Source organism: Bidens hawaiensis, unplaced genomic scaffold, assembly GCF_021521415.1.
Source record: "Bidens hawaiensis isolate Kalapana, Puna unplaced genomic scaffold, B.hawaiensis_p1.1 tig00034580_1, whole genome shotgun sequence".
In the NCBI taxonomy this organism is placed as follows: domain Eukaryota; kingdom Viridiplantae; phylum Streptophyta; class Magnoliopsida; order Asterales; family Asteraceae; genus Bidens; species Bidens hawaiensis.
The window spans coordinates 118,575-140,735 of NW_027505326.1; the positions used below are offsets into that span (position 1 = coordinate 118,575).

The following is a 22,161-nucleotide window of genomic DNA, read 5'->3' on the forward strand; positions in this document are numbered from 1 at the left end:
CAAATGAACTATTTTCAAAACCGAGATACATGCCACTTAAAACTCTTTTTGACGTGAAAAAACTTGATGCATATAGTAGTTTAACTAAACAGCATTCAAGCAATAAGTGCACGCATAACAAATTCTCACTGTAGTTGTATGCACAAGTAAACCACGATTTTCTAGGTTGACTAGCATATATCGTAGTTACAACTTGGACAAAATCACGAAATAGGTTCCTTTGTACAACTTGCATAACATTAAAGGTGGTAAAAACCAAGGTTACTCATACAGCCCGTGTTTAAAATGTGGCAGATGCTCCTATACGACTCATATGGAACCTTATGAATTAGGTGTAACAGTTTCTCACCTCAAATAAATACAATACAAAATTTGTAGCAATTATAGCGAAAATGAAAACTTGTAAGCTTTTGATAATACGCTAAAAAAGGGTTTTCTGTTATAATATTAGCCCTAACTATAACAAGCTTATAAGAGTAATATATGAGACTTGGAGTTAACAAGAAACAATGGAATAAGGAAAATATAAGAATATAAACTTTTACTAATGCATTAAATCTATCAAGATACATGGTATTTATAATATCAAAAGAACTGTTCTATATACTATTGGGAGGAGGGGACAAGAGTTAATAATTGGTGACAATAATGAAAATGTGTCATACACAAAAAAGTGTCGGTGTTGGTGACAATAATGAAAATGTGTCATACACACAAAAGTGTCGGTGTTGGTGACAATAATGAAAATGTGTCATACACACAAAAGTGTCGGTGTTCATAACATTTTCATATTTTTCAATGACTCGAATTATTGTGGCAATGAGAAGCCACACAAAAAACATGCCCAAATGCAAATATCCATCAATGCAAACAACCAAAAACCATTAGCTCCTATTACTATTCACGAGTACCCACACAAATTCATTCACTCCTTAGGCTCCACCACACACAAAATTAGCAATGTTCAAGCAACTCTTCTCCGGAGTAATGCCGGATTCCAGCAAGAAGAAAAAGATCTTCTTAACAGTTTTTGCTACATTCCTACTTATCGCACTTATCGCGGCTGTTATCAGCATTGTGGCTGGAGTTAATAACTCCAAGTCCTCTAGCTCTACGTACGACAACTTAAGAGCATCAACTGCTCACACCATTGTGAAATCATCATGTAGTGTCACTCTCCACCCCGAATTATGCTACACCACGCTTTCTAGCGACCCTGATATTACTGAAAAGGTCAAAACGTCGAAAGATTTCATTGAACTGGCTATTAATAAAACAAAAGAGAGAATCCAAACAAACCACTTGATAATAAAGGGTCTTACAGCTAGGACGAATCTCACGAAACGTGGGAAAATCGCTCTTCATGATTGTCTGGAGATGGTGTCCGAAACATTGGAAGAGCTCGACGAAGTCATAGGTTACCTTAAGGCATATCCTACGAAAAAAGGAACTCGCCGACATGTTGAGGACATAATTACTCTTATGAGCACCACTATAACCAACCAGGTAAGTACAAAAATAATACCCATGACCTATTGGTCTAGCAATTTGGTTTTATTTTTTTGTAAAAAACTAAACTTATGGTTCGGTTTTAGTTTTGCATGTAATAAAAAACCAAAAAACGGAACCGAACCTGATTTATAAATTTTCATTTTTACTTTTTTTAAATAATTTATAAGAATTTAATAAACGTGCAAGTCAAATATTTTATTCCACATGTAAAATAATAAATTAGTTATTAAACTAATAACAAAATGATTTAGACACAAATTCTTTATTTCCAGTGCAAAATTTTCAAGCTCAAATGACAAAACCAGAAAAATCAAAACTGAACTGAACTCAAACCAAAACCGAACGGTTTTAAAATTTTGGTTTTGTATTAATCGAAAACTGACCCAAACTGAACTGTGCACACCCTTAAACGGCGGTTCCAATCCTAGCAAGGTTATGGGATTTCGGGGCGAAAAATTTGCTGTTAGTAAGAAAAACAAAAAAAATAAATAATATCATAATTATTTTTTTTTCCATTCTTTGCTAACCAATTCTATTATCAGGAAACATGCATTGATGGATTCTCCCATGACAAACACGAAAGGACCCTGCGCGAATCAATAATTGACGGTGAGACCAATGCCGGGAAGATGTGCAGCAATTCTTTGGCCTTGATAAAAAACTTGACTGATACAGACAATGCAGACCAATTCAAGACAAAAACAAGAAAATTAATGAATGAAAACAATGCTGAAAACTGGCCCGAGTGGTTGTCCGCAGGCGATAGAAGATTGTTGCAGTCTGGGACTGTGAAACCTGATGTGACTGTGGCTGCGGACGGTAGTGGCAACTTTAGAACGATTTCTGCAGCCGTTGCGGCTGCTCCAACTAGAAGCTCAAAACGACATGTTATTGGAATAGCGGCAGGGGTGTACCAAGAAAACGTTGAGGTCCCGAGTAATAAGTGGAACTTGATGTTTTTGGGTGCTGGACAAAGTAGAACGATTGTCACGGCAAGCAGAAGCGTTGCGGGCGGTAGTACCACCTTCAATTCGGCTACTGTTGGTCAGTAGTTGCTTAGCGTATAGCCATCTGGCATTTAATCCTACACTGTTTAAAACAAAAGTTTATCAAGTTTGACTGTCTAGGTTAGAATGGTGATTCAGAACTTCAGATTCTGGCCAAATGCCGTTTTAAACTATAATATTCAAAGTTTGACTCCTTTTATGTCAGAACGGCAGTCCGGATATTGTTTAGATGGTTGTTCTGACCAATAATTTTCAAAGTTTGATTTTTTTTTATTATTTTTTGGCAACACAACCGTCTAACTTTACGATGTGAAATCAAATAATTTTCAAAGTTTGACTTTTTTTTTCTTTCGAAATGACTATCTGATTGTTTTGTAGATTGTCTGACTTTTATGGTCAAAACAACCGTCTGTGGATGATGTAGACATGCAGCTATAACACAACCCATATGCTTAAACGTTATTTATTAATCATAATTTTCAAAGTCTAACTCCCATATGGCCAGAAACGTCATCCAGACATTTTTCAGACGGTTACTCTAACCAATAATTTTCAATGTTTGACTTCTTTTTTCTTTTCTAGTTTTTTTGGTCAAAACGATCGTCTGCATTTTTTACATGAAATTAGATAATTTTCAAAGTATGATGTTGTTTTGTCAAAACGCTCGTCTGGGTGTTTTGTGGAACGTCCAACATTTTTTTGTTAAAATGATCGATTATGGTCAGAAAGGTCATCCGGACATTTTTTAGATGGTTATTCTAACCAATAATTTTCAAAGTTTGACTTTTTCTTTTCTTTTCTTTTCTTTCTTTTTTTTTTTTTTGTCAAAACGATGGTCTGAATTTTTTTATATGAAATTAGATAAGTTTCAAAGTTTTTTTTTTGTTTTGTGTCAAAACGCTCGTTTGAGTGTTTTGTGGAATGTCCAGCATTTTTTTTGTTATAATGATCGTTTAAGTTTGATTTTTTTAATTTTTAAAGCAACCTTATGCTTAAACATTTTATATTTTTTATCAACCATAATAAGAAATGAAACATTGAAACCAAATAAAATGATTTCTAATTTAGTTAGCAATGATTTTTCTATTCTACATTTATATCTTGATTGATGAAGCATCATTGTCATACTAATGTCACACTTATTTATATGTACAAGCAGCTGTTGTGGGTGAGGGATTCCTAGCACGTGACATAACCTTTGAAAACAAAGCAGGACCATCGGGCCAACAAGCGGTGGCCCTACGGGTCGGGTCAGACAAGTCATCATTCTACCGATGTGGCATGATAGCATACCAAGACACCCTTTATGTCCACACCAACCGTCAGTTTTATGTCAACTGTTACATAGCCGGCACAGTTGACTTCATTTTCGGCAATGCTGCAGCCGTTTTGCAAGATTGCGACATCCATGCCCGCAAACCCGGGCCAAAACAAAAGAACATGGTCACAGCCCAAGGCCGAACCGACCCAAACCAAAACACTGGGATTGTGATTCAAAAATCAAGAATTGGAGCCACGTCGGATTTAAAACCGGTACAAAAAGACTTTCCAACATACCTAGGGCGGCCGTGGAAGGAATATTCGAGAACGGTTGTAATGCAAACGACAATAAGTGATGTGATACATCCGGAAGGATGGTTTCCTTGGGACGGGAACTTTGCGATTAATACATTGTATTATGGTGAGTATCAGAACAACGGGGCTGGGGCAGATACGTCAAAAAGAGTGAAGTGGAAGGGGTTCAAGGTGATTACTAGTGCTTCGGAAGCTCGAGGTTTTACCCCCGGAAGCTTTATTGACGGTGGTAGTTGGTTAAAGAACACGGGTTTTCCTTACTCTCTCGGGTTGTAGCGTGTAACATTTTCGTTGGTGTCGAATAAATTGTTTGAATTATTGTGACATTCTGCTAATAAGCATTTGACGTTAATTCATGGTTTATTGTTGAGTGCAGTATGTATATAGACTCTTTTCCAGGGGCGTTTCTGATTTGGGTGGGGTGGGGGTGGGGGGTTGATGGTCCCAGGTCCGATCTCCTAGACAGGCCCGAAAATCGTAAAAAAGAAAAACTATATATTTATATATATATGTATATTTAAAAAAACTGTATTTTTAATAAAAGAACCCATTTTTAATAAAAGAAATCAAAATTACTATTATATTATTTTTTTTTTAATTTAAGTTATCGAATTTATATTTTATACTTAAGGTTTATATTTTTACTGGCCTTTGATTCGAAATATTTTAACAATTCTCGGATGGCCATGCTCCTTTCTTGTGGGCTCCTGCCAATTTATTGAAGCCCGTAACTTTGTATCACATCAGCCCCGAATAAATATTAGTAAATGCGACCTAACACACATTTGTTTTTTATGTCATCCACTCCCACAATAAATATCGGATCAGTTCGGTTCATTTTATTATATATATTGTATAGTATAAAAGATAACTTTGAAGTCGCAGGGCCTTATATCGGGTCACTTGACAGCACTTTAGTGGTTGCAGACATTTTTTTTTTGGTTTCTTTGTTTAGCTATTGTACAGCAAGGAATACGACGTAAATTGACCGAATGTCAATTTTGTTTTTTTAGTTTCAGTACTATAACGAATGTTATGGAAGACAGCAATACGTATACGAATAACGTCAGATCTATCGATGATGCGATCAAAGACTCGTAATTTCAATATCCGTGTAATGCAAGAAGCTTCGCAACAAAAGAGTATATGTATATCCGAGGTAAAACTGAGCAAACAGAATAGATGAACAAAGAGAACGCTATAGGATTTTAAAATTGAAATCAAATATTGTCGGAAAAGTAAAACAAAAACATATAATATTAAGCACACCAGCTCCAAATGCAAGTATATTTTTATAATCTTCCTCGATTCATGCAATGACTTAGATAGTTAAGGTAAGTAAGGTATCATATCTATGAGATCAAAAGAAGAGTGGTTCGGTTTGTTGATTTTTGTTAAAAAAAAGTTGTTCTGCTCGTTTATTTTTGTTAAAAAAGTTGTTCAGTTCGTTTAGTTTTGTTAAAAAAATTTGCTTGGTTCGTTAATTTTTGTTAAAAAAATTGGTTCAATTCGCTTTCTTTTTGTTAAAAAAAAGTGGTTCGATTCGTTTATTTTTGTTAGAAAAGTAGTTCCGTTCATTTATTTTGGTTAGAATATTTTAATTTTAATTTAAAATTATTTTTTTACTACATAAGCAGTTCATATCACTATTTTTGTCACATCATCGTACACATCATCATCCACGCCATAAAAAAACTAACGAGACCCAACCCAGTTAATGAAAAGCTCGTTGGCGGCCAATAGGTTGAAACGTAGAACTATTGTGGTACATTTTTAAAGTTTGGCTTAACGCTGTCAATAAGACAAAGTTTGAATTATTAAAATCCGATATCCTTGTAGAATAAAAATTCAAAGTATTTATTACAAGGACATACATATAATTAATGTTTTACTCCTCAAATAATATTCATAATTTGAAAATTATTTGCAGGCTTAATACAAAAATCTGTAGGAATTATTGTGACAATGAAAAGTTGTAAGCTTATGATAATAAGTTAAAAGCATTATTGTTGTTATGGATATTTTTCAATGATTCTAACTATAGTAGGTACAAGATGATCCACATATAATAAAACATGTACAACTACATATATACATAAAAAATGCAAACAGCCAAACACCAACTATTGATCACAATATCTCCTACAAATCCATTCAAGCAATGATCAAGCAACTCTTCCTTGGAGTAATGCCGGATTCCGTCACGAAAAAATATATATTCTTCATAGTTTTCGCTTCAATCCTGCTTATTGCGGCTGCTACATCCGATAACATAAGAGAATCAGCGACTCACAACATCGTGAAATCATCGTGTAGTGTCACCCTCCATCCGGAATTATGCTACTCCACGCTTTCCAGCGTCCCTGATATTACTGGGAAACTTAAAACGTCTAAAGATGTGGTCGAACTGGCTATTAATCAAACGAAAGATAGGATCCAAAAGAATCATTTGATCATAAAGAATCTTACGGCTAGGACGAATCTCACGACACGTGGGAAAATCGCTCTGCAGGATTGTTTGGAGATGGTAGCTGATACATTGGAAGAGCTCGACGAAGTCATAGGTCACCTGAAAACATATCATAGGTAAAATGGAAATCGTCGGCTTGTTGATGACATAATTACTCTTATGAGCACTACTATAACCAACCAGGTAAATACCCAAAGGGTTAGCTACTAACATACCGTCAGACATCTAATCCCACATCGTTCAAATGGCCGTCTGGATAGAGGTCAAACGGTCGTTTTGACCAAAGGTTTTCAGTTTTCAAGCTTGACCGTCTATAGTCAGATCCAGATTCTAACCAAACGGTTGTTCTGACCAATAATTTTTAAAATTTGACCGTCTGGATAGAGGTCAAAACGGTCGTTTTGACCAAAGGTTTTCATTTTTCAAGCTTGACCGTCTACAGTCAGGTCCAGATTCTGACCAATCGGTCGTTCTGACCAATAATTTTTAAAATTTGACCGTCTTGGTAGAGGTCAAACGGTCGTATTGACCAAAGGTTTTCAATTCTCAAGTTTGATCGTCTACAGTCAGGTCCAGATTCTGGCCTAACGGTCGTTCTGACCAATAATTTTTAAAAATTGACCTCTATAATCAAAGCAGTCGTTCGAATATTGTTCAAATGACATGGCCAATGATTTTCAAATTTTAATTTATTTTTTTTTTGTCAAAATGGCCGTTTGAGTGTTTTGTAGAATATTGTCATTTGAATTATTCTGGCAAATAATTTTCAATTTTTTTTCCCAAAATGGCCGATTGAGTGTTTTGTGGAATAGTGTCATTTGACGACGTGAAATCAGATGGGGGTAGTGTAGCTATGTAGGTGTAACACGACCCGTCTTTTGATCAATTCTATCAGGAAACATGCATCGACGGATTCTCCCACGGCAAACACGACAGGGACCATCGACAGCCAGACCAACGCCGAAAAAATGTGTAGCAACTCATTAGCCTTGATCAAGAACATGACCAGCACAAACACAACAAACGAATCAAAAAACACAAACACAAGAAAACTAATGAGCGAAAACAACAACAACGACGAAAACTGGCCCGAGTGGTTGTCGGCTGGAGACCGAAGGCTCCTACAGTCAGGAACCGTGACACCTGACGTGGTAGTGGCTGCGGACGGGAGTGGGGACTTTACAACGGTGTCTGCAGCCGTTGCGGCCGCTCCGAATCGAAGTTCTAGTAGATATGTGATTGGAATAGCGGCAGGAGTGTATAGGGAAAATGTGGATGTTGCAAGTAATAAACAGAACTTGATGTTTTTGGGTGCTGGAAGAAGTACAACGTTTATTACTGCTAATAGAAGTGTTGCCGCCAACAGTACTACGTTTAATTCTGCTACTGTCGGTGAGTGGTATTTAACTAATTATGGTTAAATAGTTATGTTTAGAGGGGTACAAATCGGTTTAAAACTCAAATTCGGTTCAGGTTGAAACCGGTTCTATTTGGTTAATAAAAGTCAAAACCGGTTTATGGCCGGGTTCGGTTCGGGTTGAAACTTGAAACTGGTTTCTTGACTATGTACGATCGGTTTTGGTTCGGGTTTTGATCAGTTTCGGTTCGGGATTTGACCGGTTTTTGCTGGTATCGGTTCGGTTAACCGGGTTGGAACAGGTTTTGGGGGAGAAAATTACAAACCGGTTCCGAACCTACGGTTTTACTCGGTTCCAAACTGGTTTCTGCTAATCGGTTTCGGTTCGAATTCCGGGTCGATTCGGTTAACCGATTTATTTGCCCGCCTCTAGTTATGTTTACAAAATATAATTAATAGCAATGTTTTAAGAACCAGGGTTTAATTAACTTATTATATTGGATTGGGCTAAAAAATGGTTCAGCAGGTGAACCGGTAATTTTTGAAAGTTATGGGTTAAAGGTAATTTTTGAAAATTATGGGTCGCAAAATATAAAAATCTTTTGGGCTTAACACCGATATTTTAGGGTGGAAAAAAAACCGTTAGTTCGATATTCTAACAAACAGTCCAAAAATACCATACCTGGTTAAAAATATCAGCTTGATATGTGAAATCCAGTATTACCAATTCAGCCGGTTGATATTTTTTATATCAATGATTAAGAGTAATTTGGAATTTTTTTTGGATTGGTTTGCTACGCTAGTGAACTTGGACAGTTGGATGGATACATCGAATCTTTGAAAATGTTTGCTACTTTGACTAACAAATCACATCAAGTTTTGCATAATAAATCGTTCTCGATTAATATTGCAAAGTAGATATTTGTCAGCAGTTATGGTGCTTCCATCAAATCCGACGGATTAGAATGACTATTTTAGGTATTATGTTAAAATCATGAGTAAAGTTGAAAGACGGTTGTTAAAATGTTTATTTTAAAGATTTCCCCTTAATATAAACATTAAATAATTCGTAATATAAAGTAACTTAGATATATTGTTTATTGATAGTTAAATGAATAAATTGCATATGTTATGTTTAAGTTGATGTGATTTTGCAAGATTTCATTTCTTTATCCAAGTTGTTTGACACGTCATCAAATAAGTTTGCTTACTAGGACATGTGTTTTAGCAAAGGTGAGAGGGCGCTAAGCCCTGTCACTCCAACAGCTGGGACACAAAACATGACATGAAAGGAGCAGATGTGAGGCTGGTAGTGGGTGTCGGTGGTTGTTATTTAATTTTTATTTATTATTAATTAATAACATGACTAACAATTTTTCGTCACCTCACCATTACATTTCACATTTTATCTCACTACATCACATGTTTTGATGTGAAATGCTAAGCCCACGATTGCTTATGTGATGTATACGTAGCGTTTACGTGGTCATTCCACACCTCCCGTAATACGTAGCCAGCTTATACTAGCCACACAAACATATTCTTCGACTTCACTCCTATTAGTCGCAAACTAACTAGTTACATAGTAAGTTAGCATAACTCTAAACCACCTATGAAAATCCAAAATTCCAAAGTAGTCAATTTGAATGAAGCAAATCTATTATATAAAAATGTTTTTTTTCATTATGCATTTAAACCTTGACAAAGATTTCATTTTCTCTATAAATATTTTACTCATATTGTTAAAACATCGTTATTGACACTAATCTTACACCTAATCATGTCTACATGTAGCCGCGGTGGGCTCTGGATTCCTAGCCCGCGATATAACCTTTCAAAACACAGCAGGACCGAACGGGCAACAAGGAGTGGCCCTACGAGTCGGATCAGATCTCTCAGCATTCTACCGATGTGGTATGATAGCATACCAAGACACTCTTTATGTCCACTCAAACCGTCAGTTTTATGTCAACTGTTACATAGCTGACACAGTTAACTTCATTTTCGGCAATGCTGCAGCCGTTTTGCAAAATTGTGACATCCGTGCCCGTAGATCAAACCCAAGGCAAAGGAACATGGTCACGGCCCAAGGCCGAAGCGACCCAAACCAAAACACGGGGATTGTGATTCAAAGATCAACAATTGGAGCCACTTCCGATTTACAAGCGGTGCAAGCAAACTTTTCGTCGTACCTAGGGCGTCCTTGGCGTAACTTTTCGAGAACTGTTGTGATGCAAACGGATATAAGTGATGTAATAAACCCCGCGGGATGGTTCCCATGGGATGGGGATTTTGCGCTTGCTACATTGTATTATGGTGAGTATCAAAATACTGGGGTGGGGGCGAATACGACTAGCAGAGTGACGTGGCCCGAGTACCGGGTGATTACGAATGTTTCAGAAGCTCAAGGATTTACCGTTGGGAATTTTATTTTCGGTGGTGATTGGTTAGGGAGTACAGGTTTTCCTTTCACTCTTGGGTTGTGATGTTGTGTATGTCAAATAATTGTTGTTACATTGTGATAATAAACATTTGACATTAATTCATGGATTATTGTTAAGTATTTAAAGTGTGTTGTGTGTGTAGGAAAATGTTTTTTGCCCCCATCTTGTGTTATCAAATGTGCAATAAGTATATAACAATATGTTTGTAATAAGATATATAAACTTCATTCATAGAATAATAAGTTTCACTCTATTTTATCATTATATGAGTTCTTGAGTTTTAGATTGTTTACTTTTTCGGTATTTATTTTGTATTGTATGTTCGTGAATAAAGTACATAAATACTAGTGGTGATAATTTTCGAAACAAGAACACGACATAATGGTAATCAGATTTTGGGTTTGCATATCTTGCCCTTTTAAAAACAGATTATGCTTAGTTGATTTGCTAGATTAAACAGGTCATATTCAAGTTGACATGTTTTAACTAGTTTAGTTAAACAAAGCAACCCACTAATTTGTTTAGTTAAACAAGACAACCCACTAACCCTTTTATAACATATATTATTATATTTTTGACTGATCAATGTCCTCTATATAGTTCCTTGAAGTGGAATATCAGTTCGAAGGTAATGGCTTCATGATAGTTACGAGAAAAATATCTACATTTGACTGGATATTCCCTTCTACACTTGTAAAGTTTGTAAGTAGGCACAAAGGTTTTCTCCATGTTGAAATTCGCTTCCCGTCCAACATGTTTCACACGATCCATCAACACTGAACCTGTAAATCACAAAGCAACTTGAAAACAAGTTTTCGTACATTCTTTCCCTTGTAAAGTTGTAGTTAATTTCCTTCTGGATACAGAATGACTACCATGTCCCTCTGGCATAAAGCCAAATTTCTACGAAGGTATAAGCCAAAAGTGTAGACTCGTTATCCGATCTCTAATAAAAACTTACAATATTTTGTCACTTGTCACTCCCACATTAATCCTCGTAATTTAAGATCTACTAAATCTCTAAAATCCTTCATTACCATTTATTTGAAGGATGCAAATAACTGAATAAATATTTAGAATGTTTTAAACAATAATGTACAACGGTTGTCTCTTATTGTTTTTTGTATTTCATTTAATAATTAAATGTTTTTTTTTCATTAATTACCCGTGTAGTACACGGGCCTCAGCTAATTTTAAATGTATCTTTTAAAATATTATAAAGGTTTACAAAATTATTTCCGGTTGGTTTTTTTCTTCATTGGAGTTCTAAATGCATGTGCCTTGCCTTCCAAGTTCACACTTTACATATGCAAAAGAAAACCACATTGGGTTGTGGAAGAGTTAGATTTTCCACATGTTACCATGGGTTTTTAACTTGCCATTTGTTATGAAAAGATAGTTTGCTGGTATAAATATAAAGAAACTGGTATTAACACCCCACATTGTGGCAGGGTGTAAAATCGTGTATTTACATGTCCATTCCATTTGAAAGTATGACCACCGCCGCCGCCTTCAATTAACATCCCCTCACCCACGACCAATAACTTTCGCTAACCATTAAGAAAACCAAACAAAAAGTAGATCGAAAAACATTGAACCACACACACTTGTTGCATCGTGTTAACACACAAATATTAAATTAAAATGTAAAATATAAAATAAAAATAACCAAGTCAACTTCACATCTACGCATTGCGATGGGATCGTTAAATGGGAAAAAATAGACATAAAAATGTTGAACCACACGCATGCGTTGCAACGTGTTAACTCTTTAAATTTAGACTGAAACCTTTAACAAAAAAATTATAAAAGATGAAAAGTATATTAGATCAAAGTTGAAAGTGACAAAATGTTGAGGGTTAAAACTAAAAAAGTATTTTGTGACATATTTGTAAACTATGAAAAGTGTTGGGTCAAAAGTAAAAAAACAAAAGAAAAGGTAAAACTAAATAAAGAATATCACTAAAGCATGATGTACAAGTGATGATGCACAAAATCTCCGATTATTGTATATATATAAATTGGCATTATGTTCTCATAATTTGATTGTGACGGTTAAGGTTCTGGGTCTTATTGTCTAAGGTTTGAAACATGATTTAAGAGGTTTCTTACAGTGATAAATTTTCTCTTTGTTACGTTTCTAAATGAGTCAAATCTAGAGCGTTAAAATCAGTATGAGTGATTAACATCTCGTCCTAAAAAGACTCACTTGAATATTAAGGGTAGTTTCTAATGTTGTTAAAAAAGAAAGCTTGCCAAATGATACAATGACATTAATTAGAAAACTTATAGAACAAAATACATATCACAAAAACAAATATAACATTTTCACCAAAATTTTAAATGATAAAATAAATACAGTTTTAAAAAATTAAAACCATCAATATTCAATCTTTTATTGAATTATCGACATATTTCGAATTTATTTTTAAAGTACATTTTAAGTACATTAAGCCCCACATCTCGTCGAAACCGAACAATCCGAGTGTCAACTAACATTCATCTTCGGTTTTATTCACTTCCCGAATGAATGCCACAAAAGCCAATTTTGGATACCCTCACATTTCACAATCAGGCACCAAACCCGAAACCAACCACCGATTGCAGTACTCAATGAAGCCAAAACCATTATCCGAGATTAGAGGTGGGCAAATAAACCGGTTAACCGAACCGACCCGAACACTGAACCGGTTTGAAACCGATTATGTAGAAACCGGTTTGTAACCGATTGAAACCGTAGGTTCGAAACCGGTTTGTAGTTTTCTCCACCAAAACCGGTTCCAAACCGAAACCGTCCAAAACCGGGCAAAAACCGGTCAAACCCGAACCAAAACCGGCCATAAACCGGTTTTGACTTTTATGACCAAACTGAACTAGTTTTGAGTTTTAAACCGGTTTATGCACCTCTACCCGTGAAGAAACACTAAGTTACCCCGGGCAGATTACGGATAATCTGGGGGTTAAATAGATGTTTCCCACAAGGGTTAGATCCGGCAAAGATGGTTCTTCTGATAACCTGCAAAACAGACACCGTGAGCTCGTCACTGAGAAGGGGAGGTACCTCCTTGTGACCACCCTCCGGCGTGAGAATCAGACTAGATTGCTCTTGAATATAAATGTATATTAAGAGATTGCTAGAGCAGATATCAGGTATAAGATGTAAGATACAAGATAAGATGAGATGATCATACCATTTGGGGTATTTATGGCCGAAGGTAGGTTTCCAAGAGGGTATAGCCGGCTGAATAGTATTCCTGTTCTACCAACTGTGGCCTACGCACGTGCCATGCTGGCAGTTGGTGGGTAGGCAGCGGCTGACAGTGACCAGGCCTGCTGTGTACTATTCCTTTTCCACCAACTGCAGGCTATGCACGTGGTATGACAGGAGTTGGTGAGTAGGTAGCGGCTAATAGTGACATACAGTACAAGAGCATGCTGCTCGCCATACTGTTGTCAATGGGCTGTCGTATCTCTGGTCAGATCTTTTGCCCATACCTCGTCAGGTACAGTACAAAAGATCTTCCAGTATCGTACGGACTGGCTCATTTGGGCGGGAGTATTCCCCCTCCCGCCTTTGTGCGGGATTGTTCCCGGCTTTGCTCATTCCTTCAGGTGACTACTGAATTATTGAGAGCTAAGTGCCTTGTGCGTGTAGCCTTGCTGCGCGGGTGGCCTTCCCTGATGGCTTGTATCCGCAGCTGCGGGAACAGGCGGAGTACTTCACCATTGGGAGGCTTTTCCTGCGGGAACAGCTTGCGTACTGCGCGTAAGGACGTCACGTCTCTGAGCATGGTGGGTCCTGCGGATCCAGTTGGTTTCTGCGCAGACGTCTCTCTTCAAGGTGAGTCCTGTGGGTCCAACTGGGCTCTGCTGGGACCTACCTTTTCAAGTCCCCCCAGTCCAATGTTCTTCTCATGAGTGTTTAATAAGTGAGGTGAACTTTTGGACTTAAGCAAAGGGTTTTTGAAAAGGGTTTAGTTTTAAGGTTTTTCATGGGGATTCTTCCCGCGGAAGTCCTTATGTCACTTGCAGAAATTCCCGACTTTCCTGCTTGATCTTTGGGTATGATGCGGGTAGGTCTGTAACCTCCTCGCAAGTCAGGAGCGTTGAGTCACACTTGTGTGGATTCTCCATGAGGTTTTGGTAGTTTTGAACATAGTGATCAATTATGTTAAAACCACCAATTCAATCTTGAAGCTTCAAACAATGTAGTTCTCGACGTTCCCGCTATGCGGGGATGTTATTCCCGTTTCCGCAAGCACTGCCCAGAAGATCCTTCTTGGTTTCAATTCCTTGCGGAGTGCTAGGTATGTGAAGGGTTTTGCCTTGACACTGTACCCGCACTCGTCTTACGGTTACTTTACTTCCAAGGTATTCCTGGCGTCAATTCCCTGCGGGTGCTAAGTATGTGAAGGGTTTTGCCTTAACACTGTACTCGCACCTGTCTTACAGTTACTTGGTTGCCAAGGTAAGGGGTATTTTCCCGCTTACTTTTGAATCTTTTTGAATTTTTGAAATTCGAAGAGTTGGTGAAAGGATAAGAACAGTCCAAACTGTTGAAACGTCGTCCGACGGTTTCTTCTGACTGTGTCAGGACGTGCAGGAAGTTATGGTGACGTGACAGTACATGGTCATTCCAGACGCTTTTTCAGGCGCGTGGGCGCGATTTTTCGGGCGCGTGGCCGCGAAATTAATGGCACGCGTCCTTTCAACAGCTGTTGCCAGCTTGCTCTTTGCCACGTGTCATAGTTTCATTGCACCTGCGATTTCTCTCTCTTCCGCATTAAATTCATCGCATTGATTGCGATTAGTATATAAAGGGGGAGAGGGTCCTTTGTAATCCACACTTTCACTTTTCTCTTCATCTTCAAAACGATTTCCGGCGAATACTCACCTTTTCAGTCGAGCATTCTCTTGAAATCGTTCTCTTCATACCTGCAAGATGTCTTCTGCTCACGATCTTGAGGCTACAGCCCAGGAGGCTGGGGTGTACGCCGAGAACCCGTCATCCACGTCCGACAAGGATGACAAGAGTACTGCTGGCGAGTGCCAGTGTGCTCTGCCTGTCGATCTATATCAGTACATCGTCAGGAAGTTCATGTAGCCTTGCTGAATCATGATAGAGGAAACTGAACACTAACCTATTAACAACCGCGCGTCGAACGGTTAATTTATTCAACACTGATGCAGGTACTCACCGCATAATTACGTGGAAAGTCGTTGCGTGGGGAAGGCGGCAAAACCCGCATAAACCCAAAAAACGGTAAACCTTCACGCAGGTCAGTCATAGGTAAACTTTGGTCATCCCACTAAATGAAAGTGCCGGTCCTAACCGCATAAATCATGAGAGGAAACCGAACCTATTGACAACCGCGCGTCGAGCGGTTTAACTTATTCAAAATACTTTAGAAAATTTCTAACAAAAGGATGAGGAAAACCTCCACGCATGTCAGATATAGGTAAAGTTTAGCCATCCTACTAAGTGCAAGTGACGGTCTTACCCGCACAATCACGAACGAGGAAGCAAAACTTCAACCTATTATCTACCACGTTCAAAGGTTAACTTATTCTAAACACTTAGAAAATTTCAAAGGAAAAGATGAGGAAAACTTCCACGCATGTCAGATATAGGTAAAGTTTAGCCATCCTACTAAGTGCAAGTGACGGTCTTATCCGCACAATCATGAAAGAGGACGCAAAACTTTAACTTATTATCTACCACGTTGAAAAGTTAAATTATCTAAGTACTAAAGAAATTGCTAAGTTAAATCAGAATATGCGTGAAAGAAACAAGGCAAGGGATTGGCAAATAATCTTTATTCCATCAAAATTCAAATATTACAAAGATTGCTGGGTACATACCCGCATACAAAAGAAGCTATACAAAAATAAAAATCTACTCTAATTGTGGAAAGGGATCTTCAAGATCAAGCCTCAGGACTCACCTTGAAGAGAGACGTCTGCGCAGAAACCAACTGGATCCGCAGGACCCACCATGCTCAGAGACGTGACGTCCTTACGCGCAGTACGCAAGCTGTTCCCGCAGGAAAAGCCTCCCAATGGTGAAGTACTCCGCCTGTTCCCGCAGCTGCGGATACAAGCCATCAGGGAAGGCCACCCGCGCAGCAAGGCTACACGCACAAGGCACTTAGCTCTCAATAATTCAGTAGTCACCTGAAGGAATGAGCAAAGCCGGGAACAATCCCGCACAAAGGCGGGAGGGGGAATACTCCCGCCCAAATGAGCCAGTCCGTACGATACTGGAAGATCTTTTGTACTGTATCTGACGAGGTATGGGCAAAAGATCTGACCAGAGATACGACAGCCCATTGACAACAGTATGGCGAGCAGCATGCTCTTGTACTGTATGTCACTATTAGCCGCTACCTACTCACCAACTCCTGTCATACCACGTGCATAGCATGCAGTTGGTGGAAAAGGAATAGTACACAGCAGGCCTGGTCACTGTCAGCCGCTGCCTACCCACCAACTGCCAGCATGGCACGTGCGTAGGCCACAGTTGGTAGAACAGGAATACTATTCAGCCGGCTATACCCTCTTGGAAACCTACCTTCGGCTATAAATACCCCAAATGGTATGATCATCTCATCTTATCTTGTATCTTACATCTTATACCTGATATCTGCTCTAGCAATCTCTTAATATACATTTATATTCAAGAGCAATCTAGTCTGATTCTCACGCCGGAGGGTGGTCACAAGGAGGTACCCCCCCCCCCCTTCTCAGTGACGAGCTCACGGTGTCTGTTTTGCAGGTTATCAGAAGAACCATCTTTGCCGGATCTAACCCCTCGTGGGAAACATCTATTTAACCCCCAGATTATCCGTAATCTGCCCGGGGTAACTTAGTGTTTCTTCAACCCGCAATTTCCCCGAGTACCCTAAGAATCAAACACCCTAACACCAGCCGGCATTCATCGAATCAAATTCAAATTCATTCCAATTTGTCACTTTGAATAAACGAAAAGGACACATTATGCCATTAAACCCATAAACAAGGGCCACATCTTTAAACCTTCAAACACATCACGCCTCTGCAAATCGTGTCTGAATTTTGATTTTGATTCGTTTTCCTTTTGGTGAATACCAACCGAAGCTTCTTATTGGCCGCCAGCCTTTATAACCAAAACCATCAAACATGCGGAAATTAGTCGCCCACAGAGCCAAAACTCTGCTCGCAAACGCCACCGTCAACTCGCTTTTAAATCCTCACCGTCCATCACCTAATAATAATTATTATTATTATAGGCTTGCTCGATTGTTAACGTCGATACCGTCCGATACGTCTATGGCTTCCGATCACTCTACTCCGCCTCTCACCGTTGATTCACTTAACCCTAAGGTCTGTTTAGTTACTATTATTATTGTTGTTGTTATTGTTCTTGTTAATGTTTAGCTTGATTATTAAGTTGATGTTATTTGTTTAAGTTAGGTGACTTTAGTTTAATTAGTTAGGGTTTTAATTGTTGATTTGTAGTTTAATGAGATGTATATCACTTTAAATGCATTAAGTAAATTGATTATTAAGTTAATGTTATTTGTTTTAGTTTATTAACTTTATTTGTAGTTACTTAGGGTTTTTATTTGTGCTTTTAAGTTTAGTTGATTTGTACTATTGAATGAATTGATTTATACTTTGATGAGATGTATGCATATCAAATTGGATCCATAAATACACTTTAAATGCATTAAGTAAATTGATTAATAAGTTAATATTATTTGTTTTAGTTTATTAACTTGATTTTTAGTTACTTAGGATTTTTATTTGTGTTTTTAAACTTTTTGTCGATTTGTACTGTTTAATGAGTTGATTTGTTTTTTGATGAGATGTATATCAAGTTGGATCCTTACACTTTAAATGCATGAAGTAAATTGGTTAAGTGAATCTGATTAACCAACCACCTGTTTATAATTACGGTTCCGGTTACGGTTAATATGTCTTTGTTAACCTACTTTAACCGAAACCGAACCGAACCTTGTATGTTGCATTTTCATCTTTTATGCTTATGTTTCTAGCCTCAAACATTTAAATGTATGCTGCAACTGTTTTTAAGTTATAACCTAGCTTGGAACCGGCATGTTTCAGCTTTGAAACACTTTGGAACACCCTATTTGAACCATTTTCAACTTGAAGATAGTAAAAGGAATACGTCGGTGACTTGACTTTTAGTTATTTAGGGTTTTATTTGTGTTTAAAGTTTCTGTTAGTTTGTAATCTTTAATGCTTTGATCTGTAATTAGTGTTCAACTAATTTGATGCTTGAAGGAAATTGGGGAAAATCAGTTTATCTGAACAGATGATTGAAAGCATTATTAATGTTTGAATAAGCAATCTCAGTTACTTGTGTGTTAATTTTTGCTCTTATTTTTTTAGGTTTTGAAATGTGAGTATGCTGTTCGAGGTGAAATCGTGTCACTGGCTCAGGTAATTAAGTGCATTGATACTGCTAAATTGGCTTGGATTGGTAATAAACTGAGCTGGCTTGACTTGGCTCTGTTTTAAACTGAGCTGAAAATTTGAGCTCGGGCTCGGCTTAATTTTTAAAAAGAATTTTAACAAATACATTTTAAGTTACCATTTAGTAGTTCAAAACATACACACGTGCACACACGCATACATATGTGTGTGCTTGTTATATTGTTTAGGTAAATAATCCGAGCCTAGCCAAACCGAGCAAGGTCACCCTTGGCTCGGGTCCGACTCAGTTTAAAAACGAGCCAATTCAAGCGAGCTTTTTTCCAGCTATTTCCCGAGCAAGCTCTGAGCCATGAGTTTTTTGGACAGCCCCAGAAAAGTTACTAAATTAGTTGAATGATCAATCTGTTACAGAAATTACAGCAAGATTTGCAAGCAAATCCAGGATCTCATCCTTTTGAGGAGGTATTGTTTTCTCTGTTTTTTTGTTAATGTTCTTCTTGGAAGTTATATGTCCTGATTCATGGGTCGTGTTGTTAAAACGTTTGCAGATAATTTACTGTAACATTGGAAATCCGCAGTCTCTTGGTCAACAACCGATCACTTTCTTCAGAGAGGTTTGCATTCTGCAATTCTGTTTATTGTGGTTGTTATATGTAATTGCTGTTTATGACTGTGTATTGTGTTATAATAGGTTCTTGCATTATGTGATCATCCCTCCATATTGGATAGGAGTGAAACACAGGGTTTGTTTAGGTATATACTAATAAACTGGTGTCAGTTATGTACTTTTCTATAAGTTTCTATATGAATTCAAGTACCCTGATATGCATTATTAAACTTACAGTGCGGATTCCATTGAGCGTGCTTGGCAGATCCTTGATCAAATTCCTGGTAGAGCTACTGGTGCATATAGTCACAGTCAGGTAAAAAAGCTGTAGTTTGATCTCTGAAAACATATATGAGCTTAGTTCTGTACTATGACTTATTTTTTGTAACTGGCATCAGGGTATTAAGGGGTTGCGGGACACTATTGCTGCTGGAATTGAAGCCCGTGATGGTTTTCCTGCTGATCCGAATGATATCTTTTTGACAGACGGTGCAAGTCCAGCAGTATAAAGATTTATTTTCTGTGCTTTTAACGTGTGTAACGTACAGAACATTTTATGTGGAAAATGTGAAATTGATCACAGATTGTATCGTCTTTCTGTATCAGGTGCATATGATGATGCAGTTGCTTATAAGATCTGAAAATGATGGAATTTTCTGCCCAATTCCTCAGTACCCTCTTTACTCTGCTTCAATTGCTCTTCATGGTGGCACTCTTGTACGTACTCCTGTTACCAATTTAACCATAATTTTACTGTTTCAAGAGTGATTTTTTGAACTTAAATTTCATAAAATGCTTATAATAATACATAATGATGTTTCAGGTTCCTTATTATCTTGATGAAGCAACAGGTTGGGGACTTGAGATCTCTGAACTCAAGAAGCAACTAGAAGCTGCTAGACAAAAGGGTATTACTGTTAGGGCTTTGGTTGTGATTAATCCAGGAAACCCGACAGGCCAGGTAGATAAATAATTTATTAGAAAAGGAGAGTGTGATTTGACAGATTTATTTTAAAACTAATAGATTATTATTGTTGTTATTATTATTATTATTATTATTATTATTATTATTATTATTATTAGTTTCCGTTCTCTCCTTTTCTAATAAATTGCTTATAAAAATATTTATGCAGGTTCTCGCTGAGGAGAACCAACGTGATATTGTCGAATTCTGCAAGAAAGAAGGTTTGGTTCTTCTAGCAGATGAGGTAAATAATTCCTACAAATTAACCAAAGCATTATTTATGAAAACATTTGTGTACCTTGTATATTATGGGCATTACGCAGGTATACCAAGAAAATATCTATGTCCCGGAGAAGCAGTTTCACTCTTTCAAAAAAGTAGCTCGTTCAATGGGATACGGCGACAAGGATATCCCCTTGGTTTCTTTCCAATCCGTGTCTAAAGGTTTTCTTTTCTTTTTTTTTTTTCACTTTTTTGGAATAACACTCGTCACATAAGATTTTGAATCTGACTAAAAAGTTACTGATTTTTATTTTCCAGGGTATTATGGTGAGTGCGGGAAAAGAGGTGGTTACATGGAGGTGACTGGTTTTAGTCCCGAGGTTAGGGAGCAAATTTACAAGGTGGCATCTGTGAATCTGTGCTCAAATATTTCTGGTCAAATTCTTGCTAGCCTTGTTATGAGCCCACCAAAGGTATGCTTGGTTTTGTTACACGACAAGTGTTTAATTTATTATGATTATAAGTTATTCAATCATTCAATATGTGCGTGCATGCAGGTTGGTGATGAATCATATGAATCCTACTCTGCTGAAAAAGACGGCATCTTACAATCACTGGCGAGGCGTGCAAAGGTCGGTAATCGATTTAAGTTTAGCACTATCCTTTATAAATTACGATTTTGTTTTTTGATGTACTTTTGCTATCAAACTATAGACATTGGAAGATGCATTGAACAGCTTAGAGGCTGTTACTTGCAACAAAGCCGAAGGTGCAATGTATCTTTTCCCGCGCATTGTGTTTCCCAACAAAGCAATTAAAGAAGCAGAATCACTTAAAAAGGCACCAGATGCATATTACGCTTCCCGTCTTCTTAATGCCACTGGTATCGTTGTGGTTCCTGGTTCTGGTTTTGGTCAGGTAAGAAATTAGGGTTATTAAATTTATTTGCTCAGATTAATTTTTTTTATAAACGTCGACAGTTTAAATTGTTTAGTGATATTAAAATGTTGTTTTGTTTGGTTTACTATAGGTTCCTGGGACTTGGCATTTTAGGTGCACAATATTGCCACAGGAAGAAAAGATTCCAGCCATAGTTACCCAGTTGACTGAATTTCACAAAAAGTTCATGGATGAGTTCCGTGATTAAACGGGTGCGCGTGCATTGGGGAGATTTGAAATAAAAGGTCAAATAAATTGTTTTACAGTTTTGGTAAATGTTTTGTTGGCTGCGCGTGGAACGTTGTAAAACGGGAACTTTGACCAGGATTCCCGACTAGTGAGACTTTTGTTTTGTGTTAATTTATGTCGAGGGCGTATTTAGTGCTAGCATTGTCATCTTAAGCCTATGATTAAGCTCATTAATAATAATAAACTAACTTGGAATTTTGATTAGAAGATTAGGATGCTGCCTATTAATCCTAAATCACATTATTCAACTCAATTATAAAATGTCCCTGGGATACATAAACTTTACTTAACCTCTATAAGTGGGAAGCTAATTCAAAGGTATCTCCCTATTCAGCTTGTCATACCTCCTCCCATATACTTTCAATTTCTTTGAACT

General features: G+C 37.5%; 2 protein-coding genes and 1 pseudogene across 3 annotated transcripts; all 3 read left to right on the forward strand.

Moving 5' to 3' along the window:
* Positions 1–960: 960 nt before the first annotated feature.
* LOC143612402 (pectinesterase-like) lies at positions 961–4,370 on the forward strand. Its single transcript, XM_077086395.1, has 3 exons — positions 961–1,506; positions 2,055–2,556; positions 3,679–4,370. The coding sequence occupies exons 1-3, from the start codon at positions 961–963 to the stop codon at positions 4,368–4,370; spliced, it is 1,740 nt and encodes a 579-aa protein (XP_076942510.1).
* Positions 4,371–6,259: 1,889 nt separating this feature from the next.
* LOC143612403 (pectinesterase-like) lies at positions 6,260–10,407 on the forward strand (annotated as a pseudogene). Its single transcript, XR_013149937.1, has 3 exons — positions 6,260–6,747; positions 7,460–7,956; positions 9,716–10,407. The product of XR_013149937.1 is annotated as a pectinesterase-like (transcript).
* Positions 10,408–17,523: 7,116 nt separating this feature from the next.
* On the forward strand, positions 17,524–21,933 carry LOC143612401 (alanine aminotransferase 2-like). Its single transcript, XM_077086394.1, has 15 exons — positions 17,524–17,727; positions 18,760–18,810; positions 19,216–19,266; positions 19,353–19,418; positions 19,496–19,557; positions 19,649–19,727; positions 19,810–19,914; positions 20,018–20,128; positions 20,235–20,372; positions 20,545–20,619; positions 20,699–20,819; positions 20,916–21,070; positions 21,155–21,229; positions 21,312–21,515; positions 21,628–21,933. The coding sequence occupies exons 1-15, from the start codon at positions 17,524–17,526 to the stop codon at positions 21,742–21,744; spliced, it is 1,614 nt and encodes a 537-aa protein (XP_076942509.1). The 3' UTR covers positions 21,745–21,933.
* The last annotated feature ends 228 nt before the right edge of the window (positions 21,934–22,161 follow it).